Here is a 27,872-nt window from a genome sequence, read left to right on the forward strand (position 1 = left end):
GTGTGTTTTGCTTGCCGGCAAATTACGACGAGAATTTAACTCAACGTTTTTGCCACTTTGAGAGCAGTTACTTAGTTCTGCCCGCCCACCTGTTCTACCAGCTCATGCCTGATTATTACCCCTTTGGTAAACTGCAACCAGTAGACACTGTGGTGCCGGGACGTCCCAATGACATGACCCCACTACACCCTCCTACCAAGGGTTAGCATAACTTTTCAAGGTGGTACCAACTCATTTTGACAGAACTGGGCATTCGGTTTGCATTGGAGATTTTTTAGCATATTTAAATGATTAAACATGAAGGATTGATTGTCCATATATGGGCATTATTGCCAAAAAGTGTTTGGGCGGGGGTGTATAGGGGATGTTGGAAAAAAACTGCGTTATATACATGAAAAGTATCAGATCAGATTTTTGTATAGCTGCTGTTTATAAATGTTGCGATAATATTTCTGTGGATTTTTAATTTACCTGTGCAAGTTATTTTTAATGACTTTTTTTAATCACATTTTAACCAATACAGACTCATTTCTTCAAGTGTTTGACTAAAGGAAGGCCCCCAAAAATAGGTGGTACCAAATGAAATACTTTTTAGGACTATTTTAGGCAACTGAATACCAGAACCCTTCAGTGAAGGTGCACAATATCACCCGAATGCACGTGGGCAATTTCAATGATTAGTTTGCGATTCATTCCCCCAAGCTGCACCAGAGTTCACGCCTCCCCCACCACTTTTTTTTTTTTTGTTTTGGTTTGTTTAGGAAGTTTGCCTCTCTTGGTTGGAGGAGCCCTTTCACAACCTCCTCCAATGGTATTCTTAATTTAGCTGGGGGGGCAGGAGGCTCTCCCACCCGGCCCCCTCCCTTCCCTTGTGCTGACAGGAAGGAGGGTTCATCGACGGTCCCTGTCTACAGTTTCATTATTACCTGCACAGCTCCAGCAGCGCTCAGCACACTTGTGCGTCTGTGTGAGGAAGGGACAGCGAAAGGCGAGAGGACCAGAAGGTTTTATGTTTTCTTTTGTTTTTCTTTGTTTAGATTGTAAGCTGATTTTTTTTCTACTAAGTGAAATTCAAGACAAAAAAAAAAGCTGTGGACATGGCAGCTAGTCTGCAAAGTTCACAATGGAGGTGCCTCCTGCTTGTGCTTGGTGTGTGTCTCTCCTCGGCTGAGCCTTTTAACCAAGCGCACCTGTACCATTACAAAACCGGACCTAATGAAGACAACATCATCGTCGCCAACAATGGGATAAGGGTTCCCTTGGGGAAATCCGTCTTTTTGGATCCCCTGAATGACTTGGTGACAGAAGTTCAGCCCGGGGATCGCTGCCACATAACGGTTTTGGACAATGATCCGCTGGCTCAGAGACCGGGGACGCTGAGCCCAAAGAAGTTCCCTTGTTCCTTTGCGCCCGAGGAAGTGAAATACACCCATTACGGATCGCGGAGCCCCAGCACGGACCGGGTGAAGCTACAGCTGCGCTACGACTCCCAGACGGACACGGTGGTGATCCCGTTCATGCTGGAGGTGGAGGTCGTTTTCCAGCAGCTGGAGATCCTCACCAGGAATATGCCCATCAATGTGGACAAGCTCAATGGCGACAGCGGTCCCATTGACAAGAAGGCGTTGGAATTTTCTTACGAGGACGGTGTCACGCAGTGCAAGATCGCCACGCTGGTCGGCGCCGGTGGTCTCCCCAGGTACGGAACGCTTATTAATAACCCCACAAACGGGAATATGGTTGACTGCGATGAATTTGTGAAGATGGGAATTCGTTACAAGCACACGGCTAAGACCGATTCACCAAACAGAGACTACATTCCCATGGTGGTAGAACTGCAGGATAATGACGGTAACACGATAATACAAGAGCATTTCCAAATGATGGTTCGGATCAGGGAGGGCGCAGAAAACACCGGGCCGAAACCTAGCTTTGTGTCCATGATGATGATGGAGGTGGATCAGTTTGTGATGACCGCCATCACCGGCGATATGCTGGCTGCCGAAGACGTGGAGTCGGACCCGGACGACTTGATCTTTAATGTCACGTCGCCGCTGGGCCCCGACCACGGCTACATCATCAGTACGGATGACCAGAATATGCCCATCACCTCCTTTTACCAGCGGGACATAAAAGACCTAAAAATAGCTTACAAGCCGCCTTCGGATGACTCCCAAGTGGAGAGGATCTTCCAGCTGGAATTTGAAATTGTTGACACGGATGGTGCCACATCTGACACTTTTGCTTTTATGATTGTGGTGAAGCCCATGAACACCATGGCCCCGGTGGCCACCAAAAACACAGGGCAGCTCTTGTTCGAGGGGCAATCGAGAGCGCTTTCCAGCTCGCAGAATTTAGAGATCAGTGACGAAGACAACCTGGAAGATGTGAGGATCACGGTAATTGACGGCCTGAAGCACGGAGAGCTGAGCGTGCTTGGGACTCGGAGGAAATTCTTCACGCCGTCTGATTTAGACGCCGGAATAGTCGTGTATCAGCATGACGGAAGTGACACTTACAGCGACAACATAATTTTCCGCATGACGGACGGCCGGAACGAAGTCGAGTTTTTGTTTCCCATCACGATCGTCCCTACAGATGATGAGCCACCAATCATTAATGCGAACACCGGGCTGGTACTGTTCAAGAACGAAGTCATGCAGATTTCCCCGTTCATCCTGAGCGCCACGGACATCGACTCTGAAGACTCTACTATTAAGTTTATCCTGGAGCCGCCTTACTCTGCTGTAGGGGAGTTCCTGCTCCGGCAAGTAGAGCCCCCCTCCGACCCCGCCCTGTGGAAGTTCAGCGCAACGGATGAGATGTTTGAGCAGGTGGTGACCGAATGGTTCCAGCAGGACATCATGGATGGGAAACTATTCTACCGCCACGCGGGAAGCCACAGCACCACCACCGTCATCGACCCGTATGTTTTCCGTGTCCAGGATGATAACGACCCACCCAATCAATCCGGCGAGCAGTCGTTCACAGTTAAAATTCACCCCGTCGACGACCTGGCTCCGGAACTCTGCCCCGGCACCAGCCTTCACATGACGGTCAAGGAGTATGAACTTACATACTTCAAGAAGTTATTCTTATGTTACAGCGACTTAGACTCCGAGGACCGAGACCTGAAGTACACCATCGCCAAGCCTCCGACTGACACGGATGAAAACAACCCGGTAGCTCTGGGTGACATTGTGCTAACAGACAACCCAGATGTTGTAATCACGGAGTTCACGCAGGCCCAGGTCAACCATCACAAGGTGGCGTACAAGCCTCCCGACCAGGAGCTCGGCATCACTCCCAAAGTGGCTCAGTTCACGTTCATTGTGGAAGACACTTCCGGAAACACCGCGGACGGTCTCTTCACCATTTTCCTGCAGCCGGTCGACAATAAACCCCCCTTTATTACAAACCCGGGGTTCAGTATCATGGAAAGAGGGACGTACGTCATCACCAATAAAGAACTGCATGCCACAGACACTGATACAGATGATGACGATATCATCTTCACGGTGAGCCAGGTTCCCAAACATGGGCTGCTGCAGTATTTGGGCATCGACATGTCAAACGGCGAAACGTTTGTGCTCCAAGACATCGCAAACGGCCGCATAGCTTACATCCATAGCGGCGAGGAATCCCTCAACGACGTCATCAAGCTGGATGTAAGTGACGGTTTCCACGAGGTGCCAATCAACATCAAGATCACCGTGGACCCGGTGGACGACGAGATCCCGAAGATCATGCTTCCCGCCGGCGTGGTGGGCGCGTCTATTGACGTGCTGGAAAACGGGGCCACGGAAATTACCAGCAATGTGATACAGGGCCGTGACGAAGACACAGATGACCTCATGTTGATGTTCATTGTGGAGGAGCCGCCCAGGTTGGGTGAAATTCTGGTCGATGGCGCCCCCGCTGAGAGGTTCACGCAAGCCGACATCATCAACGGCGCGGTGGTGTATGTGCACACTTCGGGGGAAATCGGACCGGTGAAAGCACACGACTCGTTCAACCTCACGCTGTCCGACTTGTCTGAGCAGTGGGTGGTCGGCGGCAACAAGATCCAAGGAGTGACGGTGCATGTCACCATCCTGCCTGTCGACAGCATCCCACCAATTGTTAGCGTCGGGGGGCAGTTTGTCGTGCTGGAAGGCGAAAAGAACGTCATCACTCTCGACCAAATCCAAGCTGAGGACATTGACACAAACAGCGACGACATCCTGTGCACGATCATCGTCCAGCCCTCATCGGGCTACGTGGAGAATATCTCCCCAGCTCCTGGCTCGGAGAAATCCCGGACGGGGACGGCCATCACTTCCTTTAGCATTAAGGATGTTGCCATTGGGCATATTTACTATGTCCAAAGCATCCATCAAGGCGTGGAACCGGTGGAGGATCGTTTCACCTTCCGCTGCTCAGACGGCATTAACTTCTCTGAACGACACTTCTTCCCGATCGTCATCATTCCGGCCAATGACGAGAAGCCAGAAATCTTCATCCGAGAGTTTATTGTGATGGAGGGCATGAGTTTGGTCATCGACACACCCATCCTAAACGCGGCCGACGCAGACGTCCCCGATGACGACTTGTACTTTGAGATTGTCGAAAACCCCAAACATGGCACCATAGTCCAACAACTCAGCACCGGCACCGTACCGGTGGACAGATTTGACCTGGAACAGATAAAGGAAGCCTCGAACATCGTTTATGAGCACGACGACTCGGAAACCAAAGAGGACGGTTTCGTGATAAGGCTCTCGGATGGGAAACACGCGGTGGAGAAGAAAGTGCTCATCATGGTCATTCCGGTCGATGACGAGACACCCAGGATGGCGATTAATGACGGACTCGAGGTCGAGATCGGCGAGACTAAAGTCATCAGCAACCGGATTCTTAAGGCCACCGATCTGGACTCCGAAGACAGCGCGCTGGTGTACATCGTACGCTACGGTCCGGGCCAAGGCTACCTTCAGCGCATCAGCAAGTTTGGCAATGTTCTTGGTAATATCACTTTCGGCATGAACTTTACGCAGGACGAGGTTGACAAGCAGCTCATCCAGTATGTGCACACCGGACAGGAAGGAATCAGAGACCTGCTCAAGTTTGACGTCACAGACGGCATCAATGCCCTCATTGATCGCTACTTCTACATCAATATCGGAGGCATCGATATGGTCTTCCCTGATGTCATCAACAAGGGCGTGACGCTCAAGGAAGGCGGCAAAGTCACGCTGACCACCGACCTCCTCAGCACGAGCGATATCAACAGCCCCGATGAGTTTCTCAGCTTTAGCATCACGCGGGCCCCGAGCCGAGGTCACCTGGAGTGCACGGACTACCCCGGCGTTCCCATTTCTACTTTCACCCAACTGCAACTCGCCGGCAACAAGATCTACTACATCCACACATCCGACGATGAGATGAAGATGGACAGCTTTGAGTTTGAGGTGACGGACGGCTTCAACCCGGTTTTTCGCACCTTCCGGGTCTCCATCACCGACGTGGACAACAAGAAGCCCGTTTTGACGATCAGCAAACTTTTTGTGGAGGAGGGTGAAGCCAGGCTCATCACGCCGTTTGAGCTGACGGTGGAGGATCGCGACACCCCGGACCACCTTCTACGTTTTGTTGTGACGCAGGTCCCGGTGCACGGGCAGCTGCTTTTCAACAACTCCCGGCCCATCACGGCTTTCACCAAGCAGGACCTGAACGAGAACCTGATCAGCTACAAGCACGACGGCACCGAGACCGGCGAGGACAGCTTCTCCTTCACCGTCACCGATGGCACCCACACCGACTTCTACGTGTTCCCTGACACCATATACGAGACACGCAAACCGCAGATGATGACCATTCGCATTAACACGGTGGACAACGGCGTGCCGCAGATCGTGGTCAACAAGGCGGCGGGCTCGCTAAGGCTACTAGCTTCGGGCCACATCGGCTTCCTGATTACCAGCAAATCCTTGCGATCGGAGGACCGCGACAGCCAGCAGGACGTCCTGAAGTACACCGTGTCCGAGGCGCCGCGGCACGGCTTCATCATGAACTCCGCAAAGGGCAACGACAGCATCAGGACTTTCACGCAAGGTATGACCATTAAAAGTTCCGAAAAATGTTGGCCTAAGACTCTCAGATGTTTATTCCAAAGATATACTTTAAGTTTGTTGAAGACTCGATCACGTTCAACGTTTGCAAATAATGTAAATTCTTTTTTTTTTAAGATTTTCAAAAATATAGAGAGCTGGACTGAAGTAATCTATTGCAAAGGTGTCCAAACTACGACGGCCATTTGCTTTCCACCATCCATATTTGGCGGCATGCGGCGTGAACAAAAATGCATTTTGACATGGCCCTCAATGCTAATTAAAAAAAGTAATATTCGTCTTTTTTAGAAGCATTAGAAGTGAGGAAACAATTTTAATTTTCCTCATCACCTTTAACACATAGCCTTGGCATAGCAGTTTTTTTTACTTTAGATAACCGGTGTCAAACTCAAGGCCCGGGGGCCAAATCCGGCCCGCCACATCATTTTATGCGGCCCCGTAAAATGCTAATTATGACTTCAAGTTTCTGACTAAAATATCAAATTTGCAAGTTGCCTTCAACTTTAAAAAAGTATTTGGGGAAACAACAAGCATTTTTTTGTTATTAATCCCTCTACAATTTGAAACAGTTTTGACTCGTCTCTAGTCGTAATGGCAAGTGTCAAAAGGTACAATTTGGTCCACGATTAAACTGGTTTTGAAACCCCTGCTTTATACAGACAACGTTTAATTGTCTACTTGACTGATTTTTATTGTGGAATAAGTTAATGTCAACAAAAATAATAATAAATTGGCCATTACGTCTTTATAAGCGTAAGCAAACACAGTCAGTGGAGCTACGTAAATGCTTTATGCTACTTGGTTAAATGACTGCTTTACAAGCCATATGAATGGCTAAATAATCTTTAATATTTACAACAACAAAAAAAAGATGAAGTCCTAATCAAGGAGATGGTCATTAGACCCAGTGAAGCAACTCCAAATTACACATCTTTTCTCAAATGAGCGAGATGAAGTATTTGCTCCGAGGCTCACCTTGTGATATTATAAATTTCCGCTCGGGGGTACGTAACCCAAAACCCGGTAATATGGCCTACTTCTCTAATATTGTGTATTTCTAGTGACACGCTAACCTCTGTGTGCCGCCAACAGCCGACATCAACGACATGAAGATCAATTACGTCTTGTTGGACGGGAGCAACGCCACAAGCGACATCTTCTACTTCACCATTGAGGACAACGGTGAGGAACATTTCAATCATTACCTCCAAAATGGAATTTCTTGGGGGGGTAAAAGTTGAGTCTGGACCAAAGCGTTTGCATCACAAAGACTTAGGGCAGTTGGCCGAGACTGACACCCGATATAGAACCGCCGTCTTACTTTCAGGTCCACTGGTGGCCGGTTTAAAGCATGTAGGGTTGGGGGTTGGGTCAAGGGGGACACCCGAGCCAAAAAGGTGACAACAACTCAGAAGCTCGACTCTACGATTTATATGTTTTATACGGGTTATAACTCATACGGTTTTACCATCTTGAATTTAAAGGCGTAAACAAGCATACAATGAATATAACGTGTTTTGCGTGCGCGATTCAAATTTGGCGCAGTGACTTTACGAGCAACAGTATCCTCTCTATATGTTGTAATTCAATCCTTTAAAATGGCATTAATATCCATACATAAATTATATGGATTACATATATATAGCACAGGCTGAGCATTAAAAAGTGACAGGTGGCCCTCGCTATTTTAGCCGCGCCTTCAAAACAATTTAGGCCGGCGCTGTACTGAAAGTGGAATTTGTCAGTTACAAGCAAATTGATTTGTTTACGTTTTTGTAGCGCCGACGCTAATTGTTGCTAACCCTCATTCATAGTACCCACTGTAAGAAGGAATCTATTAACTACTACGACATAAAAAATACAGCGAATATAAAACTTCTCCCTTTCTGGACCTCCCCAAAGAGTTTTGAACCTTTTTTTTACACTTTGAACACAAATGGTGCAGCAACACATGATGACTGCCAGTAAATTAGTCACGTGTTCTTTAGCCTCTACAAAATAACGGCGCATATTAGCGCAGTACTGACTAGCTCATGGCTGGAACAGATTTTTTTTTTCCTCACGGCTGCCATGGGAGAAAAAAGATGGGTGGGGGCAGGTAGCAAGAACCAGGTGTAGCATTGCACATTCAAGGGACGCGCGTAGAAGAAAAAGACCTAGATAATTGGACGCCTTGACGCAAATAAACACACACGTCCGGCAGATGGGAGATAAAAAGGCAAAGAGTGGAGCAGGTGAAGGTATTTCGGACATGAACGGACACGTTCCAGGTCATCTTGTCTCGCCAGCAAGCTTAAAAGACCCGAGACATGGATCAAGTCTCAAACCAGTTCAGGCGACATCAGTCAAGATTTAAAATAAATCTCAGATTTTTAAGCGCGAAATTTAAGCGATAATATAATGTTACCTTAATACTTCGGAATATAAACAGGGGGTCCTGGACTTACGACGTGGATCGGTTCTTAAGGAGCGATGTAACCCGAATTTCAGTGTAAGTCTGAACACCTTACAAATAATAACTAAAAAATAATCAATATCCATCCATCTTCTACCGCAGTGGGTCAGGTTATTTATTTAATGATAAATAAATGAATAATAATTAAAAAAAATAGATTACTTTATGTACCGTACTGCAAAGTATTGTATTAATTTTTTGCCCCCGTTTCGTCGGATAAACTTTGCTCTTGCACGGCATTTTATTTTCTAGGTGAACGCTTGTTTTGAAGGGCCGCGCCACAGGAAACAACGCGGCGGCCATTTTCTCTAACAAGCTTATTTTTCAGCAGATACACGCAATTCCCTTTAAAATGATATAGAATACACGGAGGTAGCTCAAAATTTTGAATGTTGCCATGTTGATATGACTAGTTTGGAGAAAAACTCGTAATCTTGTGCACTGCTAAAAAAAAATAAAATAAAATGGATGGATGTTCTCCACTTCATATGCTCGATTAAATTAAAAAAAAAATTGAAAAAAGGCCTACAACTTGAAATTTCAAATACTTAAATATTGAATTTCGTTACACTTTAGGCATAAAAATAAACCTAAACCGATAAACACATTTCCTCTTTAATCATTTCGGTATCTTCCGACTATTAAGTGTGGCATTTTCATTAGCGCAGGTGTGCGTAATGGCCCTTGAGCAATTTGTACCGCGAAAGTCGTAAATAGTTGCGAATACGCGCCACGGGCTAAAGGTCTTCCTTACGGACATGTTGAGGCAATTTGGTGTTCTTCCACTTCAAAACTTCAAGATCCAAAGTGTGTCACGTCTTTAGGCCACTGACCTACACGCATTTGGATCTGTGCTGCTACACGATAGTAACAAATCCAGACGCAGATTTATGAGCCGCTACATCAGCAAGCGAGCCAGCGTTTGTTTGATTTTAATTCATTTTTAATTTTGGATTAGTCTTTTACAACGTCGAACATCTTATGTATTTCTTTACATTGTTTTTAATTGAATTGAATTGGTTTTCTTGAATTAACCCTTGTAGTTTTATGTGACAAATTATGGAAATTCTTTGGATATTTTATGACATCATAAAAAATTCAATGGGGAAAAAGAAGCTAGGGAGATGAAATTTCCAGCAGATGATTAAAACGGACAGTTTTAAAATGCAACGATTCGGACATTTCTGTCATTGCAGCTGGATGAGCGAGTTTACGTATGCAAATTTTGGACCATATCAAACTATTACAATTATAATTTTTGACGTGCGTTTCAATAGGATTTATGACATCGATTTTGCTACGATTTTCGCAGCGGTCAAACTATGTCAGCAAACAGAAAATTCTTTGTTGACTCCTGTTTCACCTCAAGACAGTAGGTGGCGGTAGAGACCAGTTAAAGTGTCATCGTCACTTTACAGGCTGCAAAGACAGAACATACCATTTCAAAAAAAAAAATTGTAGGTTTTAAATTGAACCTTCATATGTATCGATAGAACTAATGCCACTGAACAATTTGAGTTCTCGAAGTTATAATAATATTGACGAATAAGTAATTATTACGCCTTTAAAAGTATTTACAAAATTTGTACAGTAAATTTGTTCAACGCGGGTCTTTGGACACTGTATGAGATTTCCTTGTGAAGTTGTCACTGAAGTTCTGGTCTAGCTGGGGTCTTGTTCTGCAGAAGGTTCAGGTGGGTTCAGAGGGGTTGGCGTAGGGGTGTCATGTGATCACGGAAAACCAGTATAGGAATGCACTTCCTTCCAGACTTCAGACTCCAGGGCCGCAGACGGAGCAGGGCCTGGAAGTTGAGCACTATCCGTGGGGATCCCCTTTCAAAGAGCCCCCCCACACCCTCCATCGGGTCGTCCCCCTCCCCAAAGCCGATCGCTCCTAAGACCACCTCGGGGCCGTCATTCTTCTTCATCTTCTACTTCATCATCATTTCTTCACCTTTTCTTCCCTCTTGCCACGCTCAACTTTCATCCCTACTTTCTGCGGGTGTGATTTATTGAGGGTGAGGCGTCGTGATGAATGCCCCCCGGGTTATTCTTATCTGCTCTCATGTGGCACGTGGCCCCCGCCAGCCTGTCACTGAGAAGCCCTGCCTGAACCGCATTAGTTACATTTCTTTAATGATTATCTTGTTATTTATAAGAAAATGTATGTACGATTCTGTACAGTTGAAAAAAAAAATCTCATGCTCTGCTTGTTGCTAGGCAGAGTTCGTAGGTCAATTAAAATGGCGGACGAGGCGGTCAAAAATGAACGTAAGTCTTCAAAGAATAGATGGACGATGATGTCGAGAATGAGTCCTTTACTTCTATTAAACTGCCTTTGCAAAGTAATACGGCGAATCTCTCCAGCCTATATGGAGCAGTTAAGAGCGACTAGCCTATAACGCCGCGAGCTTCTAGTGATGCTTGCCACTGCTAGCATTTCTAGCTGCTAACATTGTCAATGCATCCTTAATTTGCGTAATTAGGAATTGAACTTGATTTCAGGACGACATAGTCTTCCTGCGATAAGTGATGAGATTTTTCGCCATGACATGTTGCTGGGGTTTACTTGAAATGAAAATTGTACCAAGGCAATTCATGTCCATGTTATTTGAGATAATGTACTGTATTACATTAATCGAGTGGAAAGGGGAACACATTGAAGGATGTTGGCTTATTTTGAGCCATATTCCTGTAATACATAAGTTAGCATTTTAGCATATACAGCTAGCAAGCTTAATAGGAAATTCTGGTGGGAATTCTATCACCGGAACGATCAACTTCGACTTGAACACCACAAAAGAAGTCACGGGAAAAAAGGGGGGGTCCCCCTAAAAAGAAGTGGCCCACCCACGCTGCATGGGGTCTTTGGGTACAGCTGTCACTCCACATTGTAGTTTGGCTGGGACCGGACCAAAGTTTTGGTGATGTGACAAAGTGATGGCCACCTGTTGCTAGGCAGAGTTGGTGGGGCTCAATCAAAGGTGCCCCTTGGGGCCATGTGGGAATGCCACCCGAGAAACGCGGCCTTTGATGAACCGGTCCCACTTTCCAGACGTTCCCGCCCCGCCCCTTCAGCGTTTTCGTCCTGCTCGGTCGCGTAGCAGAATGGCCGCGGCCTTCCGCAATGCCCACGCGGGTACACGCTTGACATCACTTGGCACAATGAAGGCCAAAGCCATCTTATTTGGGGGGAAAAACTCCAAAAAGTTTCTGCTTTTTGCTTGTAAAATGACATCCTTTTGGGGATTTTATTTTGGAAAGTTCAAGCTTTTTAACTATGGCAAAACTACAATTTTCTTCTTGTAAAATTACTTTACAAAATATGTTCCTCTTTAAAAAAAAAAAAACACTATCCAGTTTTTGTTGATTTTTTTTTTTTTTTATTACGTTGGCTTATTACGACATGAAAAAAAAATCGCTCGTAAAATGACACCTAAGTCTCTTTCTATTTCATATTTCTTCATAATACAAAATTGTGGGGATTTCTTTAAATGAATGTTGCAATTTACGGTAATTATGACCAAATGTCCCACATTTTTTGTTTTTATTGATGTCATGTTGCATTTTCACAGCGTTATTGACGTTAACTGTCTCAATAGTGACTAGCTTTATTCATGTAATGGTTTGTTATTTTTCTTCTCAGGATATGAGAATTGTTTTCTTTAATAATTTACTACGTTACGCTGGTAAAGTTTTTGTCGCACTTGGTCTCGAAAGTTTTCAAAACATTTCTTAAAACAAGATTTGTATGTGCAAAGACTATGTATATATTTAACCAAAAGCACTACAGCGTGTTCGCTCTTCATAATCCAAAACTCATGAAGGAGCCTCAGCGGCGGTCATCAGTCGTCCGCTGGTTCAAACGGTCCATTGTCAGCTTGAGCAGCCATGCGCAACTAAAGCGAGACGACCCCCACCTAACCTCGCGGAGGCAAAGACGCCACTGACCGTGACCCATTTCACATCAAAAGTAAAAGCTTGCTCACCTAGTCATCCCACCGAGTTTTTTTTTTTGTTCCTGCAGATAGGGCAGATAATCTGAAATATTTTCTTCCGAGGATTACTCTGTGAGTCATGACAGTTTCAGGTGTTTCCTCTCAAAAGGGAAAGCCCTGTAGCTAAAAAAAAAAAAAAAGTCAGAAATTGGCATTAAATTGCAAGAATTTGGTAAGACTGTCCAAATAATACTGTCATTATTTCTCTCCAATTTAACAACACACTGCAGTTAACCTTGATGCTGCATTTCATCCAATACTTTGACTTTTTCTATCAAAGGCATTTCACAGCAAAGAAAAAGTGTTGAAAGAAGACACGAGGGAGCTGAAATTTCACCCAGATGGTGACAACATGTCAAAGTTCAACATGGCATGACCGCTTAATTATCACAATGGCAGGAGTGTGCGATCCCTTGGCTAAAATACGGGGGAATAATATGGAAGAAAACCGAAATGGTCAAAAAATTATACTTTACTGCTGTTTTTTGGGATCTCTTTACTCAAGCCCAAGTATCTCAAGTGTCATGACATGGCATTAGTCGATATGCTATAACAATGCTTCCCACGACCATATAAGGAAAAATAATAGTGATTACATTCGATCAAAAACTGCCCTAATTCAGTGTAATTCCAAGTACAGTGGACCCCCGGGTTACTGCGTCCCTGGTTTAGGTTTTTTTTTTCCCACGAAGATTTTCGTCCCCTCTTTATGGCTTTTTTCCGACTTTACGGTATCAAAAACTTTCATTACCCACTGGGTTGGCTGTTTTTATGTTGTTTTGCCTCCCTCTTCAGGCGTTTCAGGTCCCTATTGCTCTTATTTTCTGTTGGTGTCAAAACTCCCTGGCCTGCAACAAGTCACTAAGATGCTGGTCTGCTATTGGTCGGCGTCACGGTGTCACTAAGATGCTGACTTGCTAAAGACTTGATCTCGTCTGAGTGCTTACAATATCATATTTGTTGTGCTTAGTGCTTAATTCAAACTTGAATAGCTTAGCCATGGCTCCCAAGATTGCTAGTGATGTTAAAGGTAGAAGAGAGAAGATGATTAGCATGGAAACTAACCTTGAGATAATTCAGAAATATGCAGAAGGCTAGGCTAGGCTAGGCTACCCTTGCTAGGGATTTTGGCTGGTATCTTAAGTAGATTAAGTAAACATCACTCAAAGGTCAATAAAATGTCATTTCTCCTTTATATATTTTTTTATTTATGGTGTTATTTAATTGTATACATGTATATTATATATATGTAGCACTTTATTACTAATTTTAATACGTACATACAATTTTGATGTTTTTACTTGGGGTTTTACATGCATTAGCTAATTTCTTTAGGTTTCTATTGGCCGCCATCCGAAGAGTTCGCCTTACAATCCCTGGAACGGATTAATTTCGTATGGGGGAGATCCACTGTAGCCTCATAGGGTGGCTTTTATGAGTTTTTTATTCTACAGGCGGAAACAAACTGAAGCCTCAGCCGTTCCGTCTCAACTGGGCCTGGATCTCGCTGGAGAGGGAGTACTACCTTGTTGATGAAGACGCCAAATTCCTGGAGGTGACACTCAAACGCAGAGGATACTTGGGGGAAACGTCGTTTGTCAGTAAGTATCACGAATCGGAAACCCAGTCTTTAACTAGAGCTGACCATACCCGAGCGAAACCTGAATATGAACTCACTCCCAAATGCGTTTCTCATAGGCATTGCCACTAAGGACGGCACGGCCGAGAAGGACAAAGACTTCCGCGGAAAATCCCAGAAGCAGGTCCAATTCAACCCGGGTCAGACCTTGGCTTCCTGGAAGGTGAAGATCTTCACCGACCAGGAGTTTGAAACATCGGAAAACTTCCAGATACAACTCTCCGACCCGGTTATGGCCGTGCTGGAGTTCCCAGATGTCGCAACTGTGGAAATTGTGGACCCGGGAGACGGTAATGTTGCAGGAATACATGGAATTCGGAAATGTCCGATTACGAAATTCCATGAGAGAGTAGTATTCCATAAGCGTTCATTCTCTCTCGCTGTCCAGAAATGGGAGACTTCATACAACATCAGCGAGGAACCGAACAAACATTGTACAGTATATTTTAAAACGGTAAAATGTCAACAAACCGTAAAATTTTGCTAGCTTAATGCTAACATACCGTATAATGTGAGCAATCGTAAATTAGTATGGATGTTACGGTAATTTATAAACTTGACCGGGGTTCATAAACCTTTGTGAAAGCGAGAGATTTTGAACTTTGGAAAGAAATTACTAAAAGGATATTGTATGCGCTTTGGAGAGACATGGGACAACCATCGACTTGTCCTTCTCAAAACAGAGTCGACTGTGTTCATCTCTCAAGCTGAGTTCAAAATTGAGGAGGATATTGGAGAACTGCTGGTGCCAGTCCGACGTTCCGGAGACGCCAGCCAAGAACTCATGGTCGTCTGCTCCACTCACCAAAGTAAAATTCCCGCCCACAACTTTACTCTTCGAATATGGCAGTAGAGCTTTATGGGAATTCTGTGAATGAAATTTGTATGCCTCGATACTTTTGAATTTATGACAGAAAATGACAAGTTCTAATTGTACAATATGTTACGTACTTTAGACTGAACTTCAGTTCAACTCCCGACAATGACAACCTTACTTTCTTTGAAATACTGTGACTTCCTGTTTCCTTTTCCTGTTTTGAAAAAATTCAAATTTAAACAAAACAATACTTTGTTGTTGTTTTTCTGGGATTTCTTTACCTAAGCCCAAGTATATCAAGCGTAGTAGCATGGACAGGAGCCTTTGTGCTTTCCAGATGCTTCCAGAGACAATATAAAGAAAGATGATTCAATGAAAACATTTATAAATAGTGTTGCCTTTATGTAATCATATGAGCATGTATGTGTTAATAATTCATCTCCTTCTTTAAGGTACGGCCACGGGCACCATCCCCACCTCGGTGTTGTCCTACTCGGACTACATCACGCGGGCCGAGGACCACACAAGTGTGCTACGTTTTGACAAGGACGAGCGTGAGAAGCTATGCAGCATCATCATCATCGACGACTCCCTGTATGAAGATGAGGAGAGCTTCAACGTCACCCTCAGCATGCCCGTTGGGGGTCGGGTGGGTGCTTCCTTCCCCTCCGCCAAGGTCACTATCTTGGCTGACAGCGATGACGGTGAGTGTTCAGGACTGTACAGTTTTACATATCCAGACGCGGTACGGTTTGACTCAGTTTGCTATGGCACGGTAAACGGTAGCTCCAACTCTAAGGGCAAACATTTCTAGATACCGTATGCTCTTTGTTCTCAAAACTTGACACTGCGCCCTACAACCTGATGCGCCTTTGTGTGCGCTGAGTCCCCAAATTTGTAACGACGTTATTGTGCGACTTTGGTAAAACCTCTGCTTGACTGACTGAAAAAGAGACGTAAGGGAAGGAAGACACACGGTAAGCTAGCAGCGATAAACTAATCAGAGAACATTATGTGATAGGTGCAGTCGAGAGAACATTACGTATTACGTACAGTACGGATTCGGGTCGCGATAAACCAGAGAACATTACATCATTTGTACAGTGCGAATTCTCGGAGATATAAAACCAATCTGAGAACATTACGCACAGTGCGTCCGCTGGAATGGGTAAACAATTCAGAGAACATTACGTCCGTTCCATTTGGTGGCCGACCCTGCTTGAGCGTGCACCTTTCAATAAAGTATGGGTTAAGTACAGACCCATAATCAAGACTGCGCCTACGGTGTAGGACATATACAACTTTATGTAATGATACAATTTCAATCTCAAATTCAGTGTGGCGACTGCCTGTGATCCCATAAAGCTCCCATTTTGCTATTTTGAGATCCAGACGCAATTAATGAACTTGAAAGGTGCTCAGGCGGCATCCCAACCGCAATCCCTGGATTATTTTCATTCCCAGCTACCGCTTTGACGTATGCACGTTCAGCGTGTCGGAACAAGATAAGAATAGACAGGTGCTTATGTTGGCTTTCAGGAACGCCGCTTCCTCCTCGTGTGAACTCATCGGCACTGTGTATTCTACGAATACAGATCGCATCCTTTTGCCTGCACCAAGGAAGGAGTTATGGTGCTTTGTCATAATCAGCGCAATATTCTGACTTAATCAGAATATTAGATTTGTTTTATACGCAACTGTGCAGATGCCAATATGCACATTTTGTAGTTTTGTCGTATTTTCCGCACTATAAGGAAAAAGCCCTAATTTTTTTAAAAAGCTGATGCTGCGCCTTATAATCAGGTGCGCCTTATATATGGATCAATATTGAGATTGGGATTGGTAGATGGGGAATGACCTGATGAAGTAAGCTTTACCTGTTTCTTTTGTGTGTTTACAGTTGAACAGGTTGAAAGGTTGCTCATATTGACATTGAGTTATTACCAGATATACAGTAGTTGTTACCAAACTATAATCGTTCTATTTTACCGATGCTTCCATTGTCACTTCGCCACCACGGCGTAGCGATACCGCTACAAATGTTGTTTGTTAGATCCCATATGGATGGCACCACATTCTTGTACACAAAAAAAAAGGGGGCTATATCGTTAAAAAAAAGTTGAGAAGTACTGCAAACAGTCAGGGCGAAGGGTTATCAGTTTATCAACAGATCTTCTGAGAAAATTGTTAGTGTGAAGACCATTTGCCTTATACACAAGTGAAGAGAGATGAATTGCTGTTCCCGGAGTTGGAATTCCATGGCTCCCTCCCCTTCCTCGCTAATTAGTTCCTCCATCATCGAACAGCGAGATGAACGGCGTTTGCTCACGTGTGAAATACCCTCACGATCTTCTCACAGGTGCATTGAAAATCTACTGAAGTAAGCAAAGACCCGACTTCCCGTGTGAAATGCAAACACCTCGTTTGCCGAAAACTGTTATTTTTACGGCTAGCATGTGACAGCTGGAAAAGGATTCTTATGATGATAAATATGTTTCAAATATTCCCTGCGGTTCTGCAGAGCCGTCACTGTACTTTGGCGAGCTGGACTACATGGTGGATGAGAGTTCGGGTTACGTTGAGGTGAAGGTGTGGAGGACGGGGACCGATCTCTCAAAGACGGCCACCGTGACCGTTCGCTCCAGGAAAAGCGAGCCCGTCTCGGCTGAAGGTAGGACACTTTATAATGTTGCGTTACTATGACGACACCTCACGGGTTTCTGATTTACGCAGCCGGACTGGACTACGTGGGCATCAGCCGTAACCTGGACTTTGCCCCTGGAGTAACCATGCAGACGTTCAGGGTGACTATCTTGGACGACCTGGGTCAGCCTGAGCTGGAGGGACTGGAGACTTTTGACCTGGTGTTAATGATGCCCATGAATGCTGTACTTGGAGAACCTAGCAAGACCACCATCACCATCAATGATACAACCACCGACGGTAGGTGGTCTTGGGAACTTTAACCCAGATTGGTCACCTCCTTGTAACCGATGAGATGTAAAACCTTAGCTAATCTTTAAACAACTATATCTGTGAGCTAAACTGACGCTAAATTAGAAAACCAGTTCTTGAGGGTTTATTTTATGATCGATGAAAAATGATGCTGTGGTTATTGTGTCTTATCATCACAGATTTAAAAGAAATGAGGCTGTTTAAAACAAAAAAAAAATATCGAATGAATTAGGTGATTTTGTCATTTTAAAAATGGATGATTTTCAAATCAGCTAAAAGGTTTTGAACAAATGGCAAAATTCTGGATTGGTGATTTACAAGACATAAGTACAACACTTACTATTTACTGGTGACATTTAAGCTAGTTATGGTAATTACATTAAACTTGAAAAAAGGTGTTCGACACTAATAATCTAATCGGTTATTTAATTATTTTATTTCAGGCAAGCATTTAGTCATTTATAGACCTAAAATTGTCCAAATGCTCAGAATTTCAGCCGCTTGAGTGAAAATATTGTCTGATGTCTCTAGAACTAGACAAAAGCGGACTGATTATCATAGCAGGACTTCCCTCTTCCCCGCCCAGCTTTTGTTTCGTCCGATTCAAAGTAAATTCTACTTTACATCCAAGAGGTTCTAAACCTGGCAAGGTCTGACTTACATCAGACCATGTGAATGGTGATATCCTGCTCTGACTCTTTGTTGCTGTGGTAACAGTGCCAAAAGTCCAATTCAAGGAGGGTCGCTACACGGTGGACGAGGCCGACGGGGAAGTCACGGCGATCGTGTACCGCAGCGGAGACATCGGCCTCAGATCCACGGTGCGCTGCTATACCCGACAGAGCACCGCTCAGGTGATGATGGACTACAGCGAGAGACCCAACATCGACGCATCCGTCATCACCTTTCTACCAGGTACCATCAACCTTGTACCGTGCTTGAATATATATTGAGTACTGATTACTATGACGTTGATTTTGGAAATAAAATACACACACACAAAGGGTATATCATAATGAGATAATATTTGAATGCATCATTGCATCATATGACAGCTATCATATCATAATGTATCCATACCACACTGTGTTTTTTAGAATCTTCAATACCGTATACTGTACGGAGTACAGCATAAGTACTCAACTTCTGAGTAGTCATCGTGGTACTACCACTCATACTTGATACTCAAAACTTCCCTTCCCCCAAAAATAGACAGATCACTTTAAAAAAATACCTATCTATTCGATTATAGCATTTTCTTTAAAAAATCATGAAATCAACAGCAATTAATTTTTTTTCGGATGTATAAATTCTGATGATCGTTGAGATCCTCGATCGTTATCAGCCCGATACCGTTTTTTGATATCGGTACTCGCAATTTCGCACAGTTGTATGGTCATAATTTGTACATCACGATGGATTACTTCAACGTCAAATCGGTTAGTATCATAATGTAATATTTTATCGTAAATCTTTTTATAATATTATATTTTTATAGTATCATACTGCATCACATTGTATTATATTGAAGTATTAAATCATAGAGTACTGCATTCCAGCATTTCGTATTGTATCGTGTAATATTTTACGGTACCCTGATGCAAAATTGTCTCGTCAAAGCACAGTCGCAACATATATTGCTCAGCATAATGTTCCCATACCTCCACAAAGGCGAGACGGAGAAGCCTTGCACGGTGAAGCTGGAGGACGACTCAGTTCACGAGGAGGACGAAGAGTTCCGGCTGGTCCTGGGAACGCCCAAGAGCACGTCGCCGTACGGGGCCTCGATCGGCGAACAGAAAGAGGCCCTGATCAAAATCACGGACAACAAAGATAGTACGTCACCGAAAACCGCGTGAACCGGACCCTCGATCTGTGGGCTCGCTTGCGGATCTCCCTATTTTCTGTTTCAGAGCCCATCATTCGTTTCTCTGAGATCAAGTATAGTGTGCGAGAGCCGCAGGTGAAAGGTGACATTGCCCTCGTTAAGATCCCCATCCTGCGATCGGGCGACACATCCAAACTGTCAGTGGTCAGGGTGCACACCAAGGACGGCTCGGCAACCTCCGGGGAGGACTACAATCCACTGTCGGAAGGTGAGACCCCCCCAAATTTCCACATTTGCCAGTATTGGGAGTAATGCATTACATAAGTAATGTAATTACTATAATGCATTGCTTTTTGCTGTAACGCGGTAGTGTAATATATTACACACAAAAAATAGTAATTTTCACTCATTACAAATGAGAGTAATGCAATGCATTACAATGCATTTTTAGCCTGAAATTATGCAAGAAATTGATGTAAATATGAAAATGAATGCTTCCTTAGATTTGGCAATTTTCTTTTTTATATTGGATGGTATTGTTTTTAACTTCAGTATCAGATTGTAGATTCCACAACATGTTTTTTTATGGTTACATCATAGCTATAGTGAAAAGTCCCCTGTTGTGAAAAATCTCAGATTTTTCTCATATGATTTTGTTGTTGAGGAGTTCTACTGTACGTTCCTTTTTATTTCCAAACGTATGTTTGAGCATGTCCCTTTTAATACGGTGTATCCTATGTTTGGGTTAAGTATAGAAATAAATCCCATAATCGAGACTGCGCCTAATGATACGATGTGCCGTGCGGAAAATACGATCATTCGTGCGTCTGTGTGAATGAATCATGGGAAATGTAGTCCATCGTGAGTTGAGCTTTCTAGCAGCACTTTCGGAATATGGGACAACGCAGTAAATTGTGACAATTGAATTGCAAATATATGAATAAGGTATTGCAAAAACAAAACGAAAAGCGCACAAAAAAAGATGGATTTTGCAGTTTAAAACAAAAACGCAAGCATAATGGCGGAGAGCCGTGGAACACCGCATAATTGCGCATGTCCAAAACGTTTGACACGACATCATTTTTCGTAGACGTGGAGTTCAAAGAGGGCGACACGGAGCATTTGGTGGAGATCGAGATCCTTTACGACGGCGAGCGAGAGATGAGGGAAGCCTTCACTGTGCACATGAAGCCAGATGACAACATGGTGGCAGAGATACAGGTGATGGCGCTTAGCTACAAATGTGCGAAAATAGCCCAGCAACAGCTGGCATTGCTGTCAGCGGGCCTGTACCACTATACCTTATAAAAAGCTTTGGAATGAGACAGAAGGTGGGGTAGGGTGCTTAACATTAGATGGAGCTAAAAACAGAATGTAAGCCACTGCGCAGAAATAGAGCAGCTAAATTCTGACCCAAGTTCCATTCAAGGCTGCAAAGTCTTTGTAAAAAAAAAAAAAAAAAAAATCTAATAAAAATAGACACCTGGTGCTACATTAAATATGGAACAATTAGAATACGCAGACATATTACACTGTAATTATAATGTTGTATCGTATTGTTTTGTCTTACCAGATTATGTTTTGTATGTATTTTATTTATTCATTAAAAAAAAAATTCAGTTAAACTATCGAAATGTCGTTGAGCACACGTTCATTCACTAACTAAATTTGAACAAAAAATTCAGGGAATTCCCCAAAGTAAAAAATACTGAAAAATGTAAAAGAAAAAAAAACACTTATTCTTTCATTCTAAAAAAGCGCATTCTTCCCAAGGTCAGTAAAATGTCATGTCATCTGAAAATTTTACTTAAAGTTCACAGACTTTTAAAATAATTTATTATCGACCAGCTTATTTTTTTTAAAATGCCGATATTCTTGAATTGATATTGCATTTCATCGCCATTTCATTGAGTTGAAGTTACTGTATGCTCCCTCCAGATGAACAAAGCCATCGTGTACATCGAGGAGATGGACAGCGTTGCGGACGTCACTTTCCCGGCGGTGCCCCACGTCGTTTCACTGCTCATGTACGACGACACGTCCAAAACCAAAGACAGCCCCAACCCGATCAATGGCTACCCAGTGGTGTGCGTGACGGTAAGTGTGACACCCCCTTTTTTTTGAGTATTACCAAATCAAGACATTGCTAGCCGGTTTGTTGTTGTTTCTGAACGACCCAATGAGAATGCTCAAAGACGTAGGTTTCAGACTCCAGTCCTTGAGGTCCGATACTCCGCATGTTTTCAATGCTTCTCTCACAAACACACCTGAGTCCATGTTTTCGGATCGTTAAGCTACTGCAGAGCTCGCAGATGAGCTGATCATTTAAATTAGGTGCGTTGGGCTGAGAAATGTGGAAAACATGCAGGGTACAATTCCTAGAGGACTAGAGTTTGAGACCAATGCCTACAGATCAATAGAGCAAGGTTTACTACTCCAGGTTTACTTTCCAACCCTACTCAATAATTAAGATACTGCTAAGATACCTGCTAAATTGCTAGTATGACTAGCTCACGAGCCTGATGGTCTGGTGAACACACATGCTACTGATCAATACCGCTAAGACAGAACAGGCATGCAATTTCCCTCAATATTTCCAAAATTCCTCCCGGTTAACTATCCAAACCTACGCAACAATCAAGAAACCACTGTCTTCTTATCTTGTAGGCCTGCAACCCTAAATACAACGACTTTGACAAAACCGGTTCCATTTGCTCGGCGGAGAGCATCAACGACACGCTCACCCAGTACCGCTGGCTGGTCAGCGCCCCCACAGGGTCCGATGGTGTGACCAGTCCTATGAGGGAGGTGGACACCAACACTTTCTTTACCAACACTAAATCCATCACCTTGGATTCCATCTATTTCCAAGCCGGCTCCAGAATCCAGTGCGCTGCCAGGGCCTTCAATGCCAACGGGGACGCTGGTCTGGAGCTTTCCAGTCCTATCGTTGTGATCAGTACGGAGGAAGGTACGTAAACAGCATGACGAACGTAGCCCTGGTTCGGAGGGCATCTCCTTCATCAACCTTAACTTCTTTGCAGGCATGTGTCAACCGCGGATTCAGGGTACCGTCGGAGCTGAACCCTTCTCAGCAAAGATCCGCTACACGGGCCCGGATGACCCGGACTTCCCCAACCTCATTAAGCTCACTATAAACATGCCCCATATGGATGGTGAGCCAATAAATTCTTGGACGGTGCATCAAAAAAATAAATAAATAACCAGTGACCGTAATCAGGGGGATAATGACAAATATCGAACTGCACCAAACTGCACAACTCTGAATGCTTTGCATGACATTAAAACATGTCGGAAATGCTATGACAACATAAAAATAAAACTTGTCCTGATATATACTTTTATTTTGAAGTTGTTATAGCAAATCGCAGCATAACAGCTTGACTAGTCTTTCGACTGCAACCGTTGCTTCCCGCTCCCGATACAAACAACACTACGTTTTTCTGAAACTGCAAACAATTGCCGGTTCTAACAATGACTTAAGTACACAATCATTGACAAATGGCACCTGTTGCCAATGTTTGACTGAAATGCTCCACATAGGCTGGCGCGTTGACGTAACATAAATGACTGCGCACATAAATGCCAACAGCATGATGCATTTGCTGTTCCTACTGATCGCTTTTTGACAAATCATCCTGACTCGAATGTGTTGTATCATACACCTTCTGTGTTTATAATTGTTCTCACCAAGCAAAAAATCTATATTTTAATCTGAAAAGCCGATATTGGGTTTTTCTATAGTACATCCGGATGCCAAAAATACTCGAGTCGCAAGACGACGTCACAACGTAAATAAATAAATCTTCTTTTACCAATCTTTTTTCACCAAAGTATTTGTACTTCTAACAGGCATGTTGCCAGTGATTTCCACCAGACCGATGTCCAACTTTGAGCTCACCCTAAGTCCCGACGGCACCCGTGTGGGAAACCATCGCTGCTCCAACTTGCTGGATTTCAACGAAATTCAGACGGGCCACGGCTTTATCACCGACGCCACCAAAAACCCAGAAATCATCGGCGAAACATCACCTTATCAGTACAGCAGCGCAATGCGCTCCTCCAACTCTCTTCGCTTCTACCGGAACCTCAACCTGGAGGCCTGCCTCTGGGAGTTCACCAGCTTCTACGACATGTCGGAGTTGCTGAATGACTGCGGTGGCTCCATTGGCACCGACGGACAGGTATGACAAAAATATTGGCAGGATGTTAGGGAGTAGAAAAAGTCATTCCCACCAATCTGGGACCGTGCAAAAACCAAAGAAGTGAAGCCGGAAAAATGTTCCCAGCCAATCTTTTAGGTACCCGTAAGACATTTGGTTGTAGTTCATTCTGAGTCTGACTTGAGCCCCCTACTATGTTTTCCCAGGTGCTCAACTTGGTTCAGTCCTACCTCACCCTGCGCGTGCCCCTTTTTGTATCTTACGTCTTCCACTCCCCCGTGGCTGTGGGCGGCTGGCAGCACTTTGACCTCCAGTCGGAGCTCAAGCTCACCTTCGTGTACGATACCGCCATCCTCTGGCAGGAGGGCATCGGGAGCCCGCCTGAATCAGAGCTGCAAGGTAATGAGACCAGACGATGCCCCGAGCCCCTATCACCGCTGAGGTGCGAACGGTGGCGAGTAGGTTTGTTCAAGGCCCCCAGAGGTCACTACAAGGTCACCAAAGGTCGATGCAAGGTTGCCAGATTGCTAGTGGTCTTGATTTTTGAACATGTTCAAAATTTCCTTGCGACAAGATCTTGTCCCTAGGGAATTTTGAATATGTTTGCAAGAGGTCACCTGTCATTTCTCTTGGTGCAACATGTTCAACAAATGTTCTTTAATTTCAAAATTTCCTTGCAACTTCTCACAACCTCTAACAGGGTTTTGTTCAAGGTCAGCAGAGATGCCGAGATCGACATCTGGCTAACATGTGGCAACCTTCGAGACCTCTGATGACCTTATACGAACTCTAAAGGAACTCAAAGGACCTTTTATCCTCACGGGTTGTCGCAAGGAAATTGTTCAAAATTTCAAATTGTTCAAAATCAACATCGACCGACCTCTGGCAACCTTGTAGCGACCTTGAACGAACCCCGTAGAAGATCGAAAGTGACGCTACCTTCGTAGACTCTCGCCAGTGTTCGCCCCTTAGAGGAAGACTAGCTTTAAGGCATTCCAGCTTTTTGTTTAATTGCTTTAACGTTATTTAAAACCTGCGCAGGAGCCATGTATCCCACCAGCATGCGCATAAACGAGGAGGGCCGTCTGGTGGTCAACTTCAAGACGGAGGCTCGCTTCAGGGGACAGTTTGTTATGAGTCACCCAGGTAAGACATGGAGCGCGGTCGCTCTATAAATGCAGTCTCCTATTGGGTTACCCCACATCCTCTCTTGGGTTATTTCTGGAGTTCCACACTTGTGGGGTGGAGAGTAGAGGGGGTTTCCGGCGTCAACGTACCAGGTGTCATTCGAGCAAATGTCACCAAGCGTTTACAGTCCAAGAGGTCAAAATCATATAAAAGGTCAAGTCTATAAATATGTGCGTTTTAATGCTATACGACGGATTTTTAGGGACCGGCGTGTCTTCCATGGTGATATGCGCTGACCACCCCGGCTTGACGTTCACCTTGGCCCTGGTCAGAACCGAGCCCACCCACAACCAGCCCATGCAACAGTGGAGTTTTGTCTCTGACTTTGCTGTAAGTTGTAAATCAGAATTATTTAAAATGTTCTAGAAGCAGTTGTGGTCTGCATGTGGTTTTTATGAAAAAAAAAGTAAAGTAAAAGTAAGTAAGTAAAGTAAGTAAGTAAAAGTAAAAAAAATGATTCTGCATACCGTTTAGGTGCGTGATTACTCTGGGACGTACACGGTGAAACTGGTTCCCTGTATCGCTTCACCCAACGGAGAATTCAGCATCCCACCAGTGTGTCATCCGAGGGAGCCTCTGACTTTCGATATAGACATTCGATTCCAGCAGGTGACTTGTCGTTTAACCCAATTCCCTTTGACCTTTGCGGAGACTGTAAAAATTTGATTTCCGATGGGGGTCGTTCCGTTCAGGTGAGCGACCCAGTAGCGGCCGAGTTCAGCCTCAACACGCAGATGTTCCTCCTGTCCAAGAAGGAGCTGTGGTTGTCTGATGGCTCGATGGGCTTTGGGGAAGGCACCGATACCGCCTTTTCAGAAGGTACAACACTGCCACCGAGAGGATGCCACTCAGCTTGCAGCTACGAGTCTCAGAATGAACACGTCGGGTCTTTTTAGGCTCGTCGATTTATGGCCGCGTCATGGTGGATCCGGTCCAGAACTTGGGCGACTCTTTCTCCTGCAGTATTGAGAAGGTGTTCCTTTGCACTGGAGCCGACGGTTATGTTCCCAAATACAGCCCCACCGATAGGGAGTACGGCTGCCTGGCCGATTCCCCATCTCTGCTGTACAGATTCAAGATCCTGGTAAGACTCTTTCAAAATTTCAGCCCAATTTCAGCCCAATTGTTTGCAATGCTGCTAATAATAAAAATTAATTTGATTGTGTTACTTTGCAGGACAAGGCCCAGCCAGAGACTCAGGCGACGGCATTCGGCGACATTGAATTCAAGGCTACACTGGCCTACGACACGGCTGGAGCGCTGCCTTTGGTCAAACAACCAGGATCTGATGGTTTCACACTCTCCTCCTCGCCACTCTTTCAGGTTCACATGAATCTCTCTTAATCGGTTATTTCTTACCATCGTGTCGCAAAAATTGACTCTAAAAATATGCAATCTTATTTATTCATTCAGAATGCTCAAATTTGGGTATTTTCTATGCTACCGTGTAGACGACAAACCAACACTGTGGAAACAATGTAAGATTTATAGCAAAATGGAAAAAAATCTTCTCTTCCTAAATTCTTCATATTTTCTTGGGTTCATATTCGTAAATTATACATTTGTTATACAAGTTAAGTGTGTTACAGATTTCCCACATTGTGAGCAGTCAGCGAACGTAGCACTAGTGTAACCTGCTCCAAGCAGTTGTTTTTCCTTTTCCTTGCGAGTCGACTTGAATTCCCTTTAACCTAAATACCCAAAGTTGCGCAGCATCCGTGTTTCACCAAGTTTATGATAGTATTTGCCAAAAGACCGGAATTAAGAAACGAGTCAAACGTAATTCATTTTTGTGTTCTCTAACCGAGCACTCGATTTCTTACCTTGCCACTCTTATTGAATTGGCTGAAGACATCATAACTTTTACATGATCCTCTCCGTTTTAGTAGAATTCCTGTGTGTGAACAAGGATGGACTCGGTCAGTGGGTCAGTCTGCTCGCTTCTTTTAATGATAATAATGCCGTAACAACCTCAGCTAACACGAGCAAAAAGAAATAACCTACTGTAATATTCATAAATATTTTCCACAAGAAAATAAGCAATATAAAGATGTTTGCGTGACTTGCAGGTGGCTGCAGGCCGAGAATGGTACATCCACACCATTTACACCGTGCGCTCCCGAGAAAACGCCAACCGCGGCAAACGCAGCGTGGAATACCTCCACCACAGCCTGTCCTCTGCCCCACGACGTCAACGGCGCGCCGCCCCCGTCGCGTCCGGCCCCGCCGTCGCTCAGGAAATCGGCGCGGAAAACAACCGCGGCACAAACATTCAGCACATCGCTCTGGACCGGGCCGACCGCACGGTGGTGAGCCAGCGCCAGCCCTGGTCCCCGAGCTTAGAGCGCGAGTCTGCCCTAGAGCGGCCCCTGGTGGGGAGCTCCGGCGGAGCGGCGCAGGACAGCTACACTCTTTCCATGATTGTGGGCCTGGTGGGTCTTATCGTCCTGGCCTGTCTGATCGCCGCCGCCGTGGTACTCCTATTGCGGCGCAAAAAGAAGGAAAAGAACCAGTTCCCCCCCTACGCCAGCTCGTCTTCCTCCGCCTACAACCGAAGCTCCACCAGGATGTGGGGCAGCTCGGATAGTTCCGAAGTCTAAATGGTGGAGTGGGGGGGGCCCCCATCCGACGCTCGCCCGCATCGACTGACTATAATAGTCGCCTTCATTTCCCAATTTGGGTAGCGCTGAAAACAGAA

The 27,872-nt window shown here is 44.7% G+C and overlaps 1 protein-coding gene across 1 annotated transcript; it reads left to right on the forward strand.

Annotated features, from left to right (window-relative positions):
• The first annotated feature begins 1,097 nt into the window (after nt 1-1,097).
• Nucleotides 1,098-27,774, forward strand: frem3 (Fras1 related extracellular matrix 3). The gene is made up of 24 exons (XM_088419590.1): nt 1,098-6,093; nt 7,203-7,292; nt 14,018-14,164; nt 14,262-14,492; nt 14,886-15,011; nt 15,472-15,723; nt 17,541-17,690; nt 17,753-17,962; nt 18,692-18,889; nt 19,646-19,810; nt 19,888-20,070; nt 20,893-21,023; nt 21,741-21,899; nt 22,470-22,773; nt 22,847-22,978; nt 23,676-24,007; nt 24,193-24,385; nt 25,028-25,132; nt 25,377-25,504; nt 25,649-25,783; nt 25,867-25,993; nt 26,071-26,258; nt 26,351-26,497; nt 27,244-27,774. Exons 1-24 carry the CDS (start codon nt 1,098-1,100, stop codon nt 27,772-27,774), a joined length of 9,360 nt encoding a protein of 3,119 aa, XP_088275716.1.
• Nucleotides 27,775-27,872: the final 98 nt, after the last annotated feature.

Source organism: Hippichthys cyanospilos, chromosome 7 (assembly GCF_059441005.1).
Source record: "Hippichthys cyanospilos isolate Australia breed blue-spotted pipefish chromosome 7, RoL_Hcya_1.0, whole genome shotgun sequence".
NCBI classification, from domain to species: Eukaryota; Metazoa; Chordata; class Actinopteri; order Syngnathiformes; family Syngnathidae; genus Hippichthys; species Hippichthys cyanospilos.

What these genes read in the sequence shown, in the direction of transcription:
- frem3 (XM_088419590.1), top strand. Translation starts at nt 1,098, where the DNA reads ATGGCAGCTAGTCTGCAAAGTTCACAATGGAGGTGCCTCCTGCTTGTG. An exon ending in CATCAGGACTTTCACGCAAG is followed by an intron (nt 6,094 to 7,202) that starts GTATGACCATTA and finishes TGCCGCCAACAG; the next exon opens with CCGACATCAACGACATGAAG. An exon ending in CGAGCCCGTCTCGGCTGAAG is followed by an intron (nt 17,691 to 17,752) that starts GTAGGACACTTT and finishes TGATTTACGCAG; the next exon opens with CCGGACTGGACTACGTGGGC.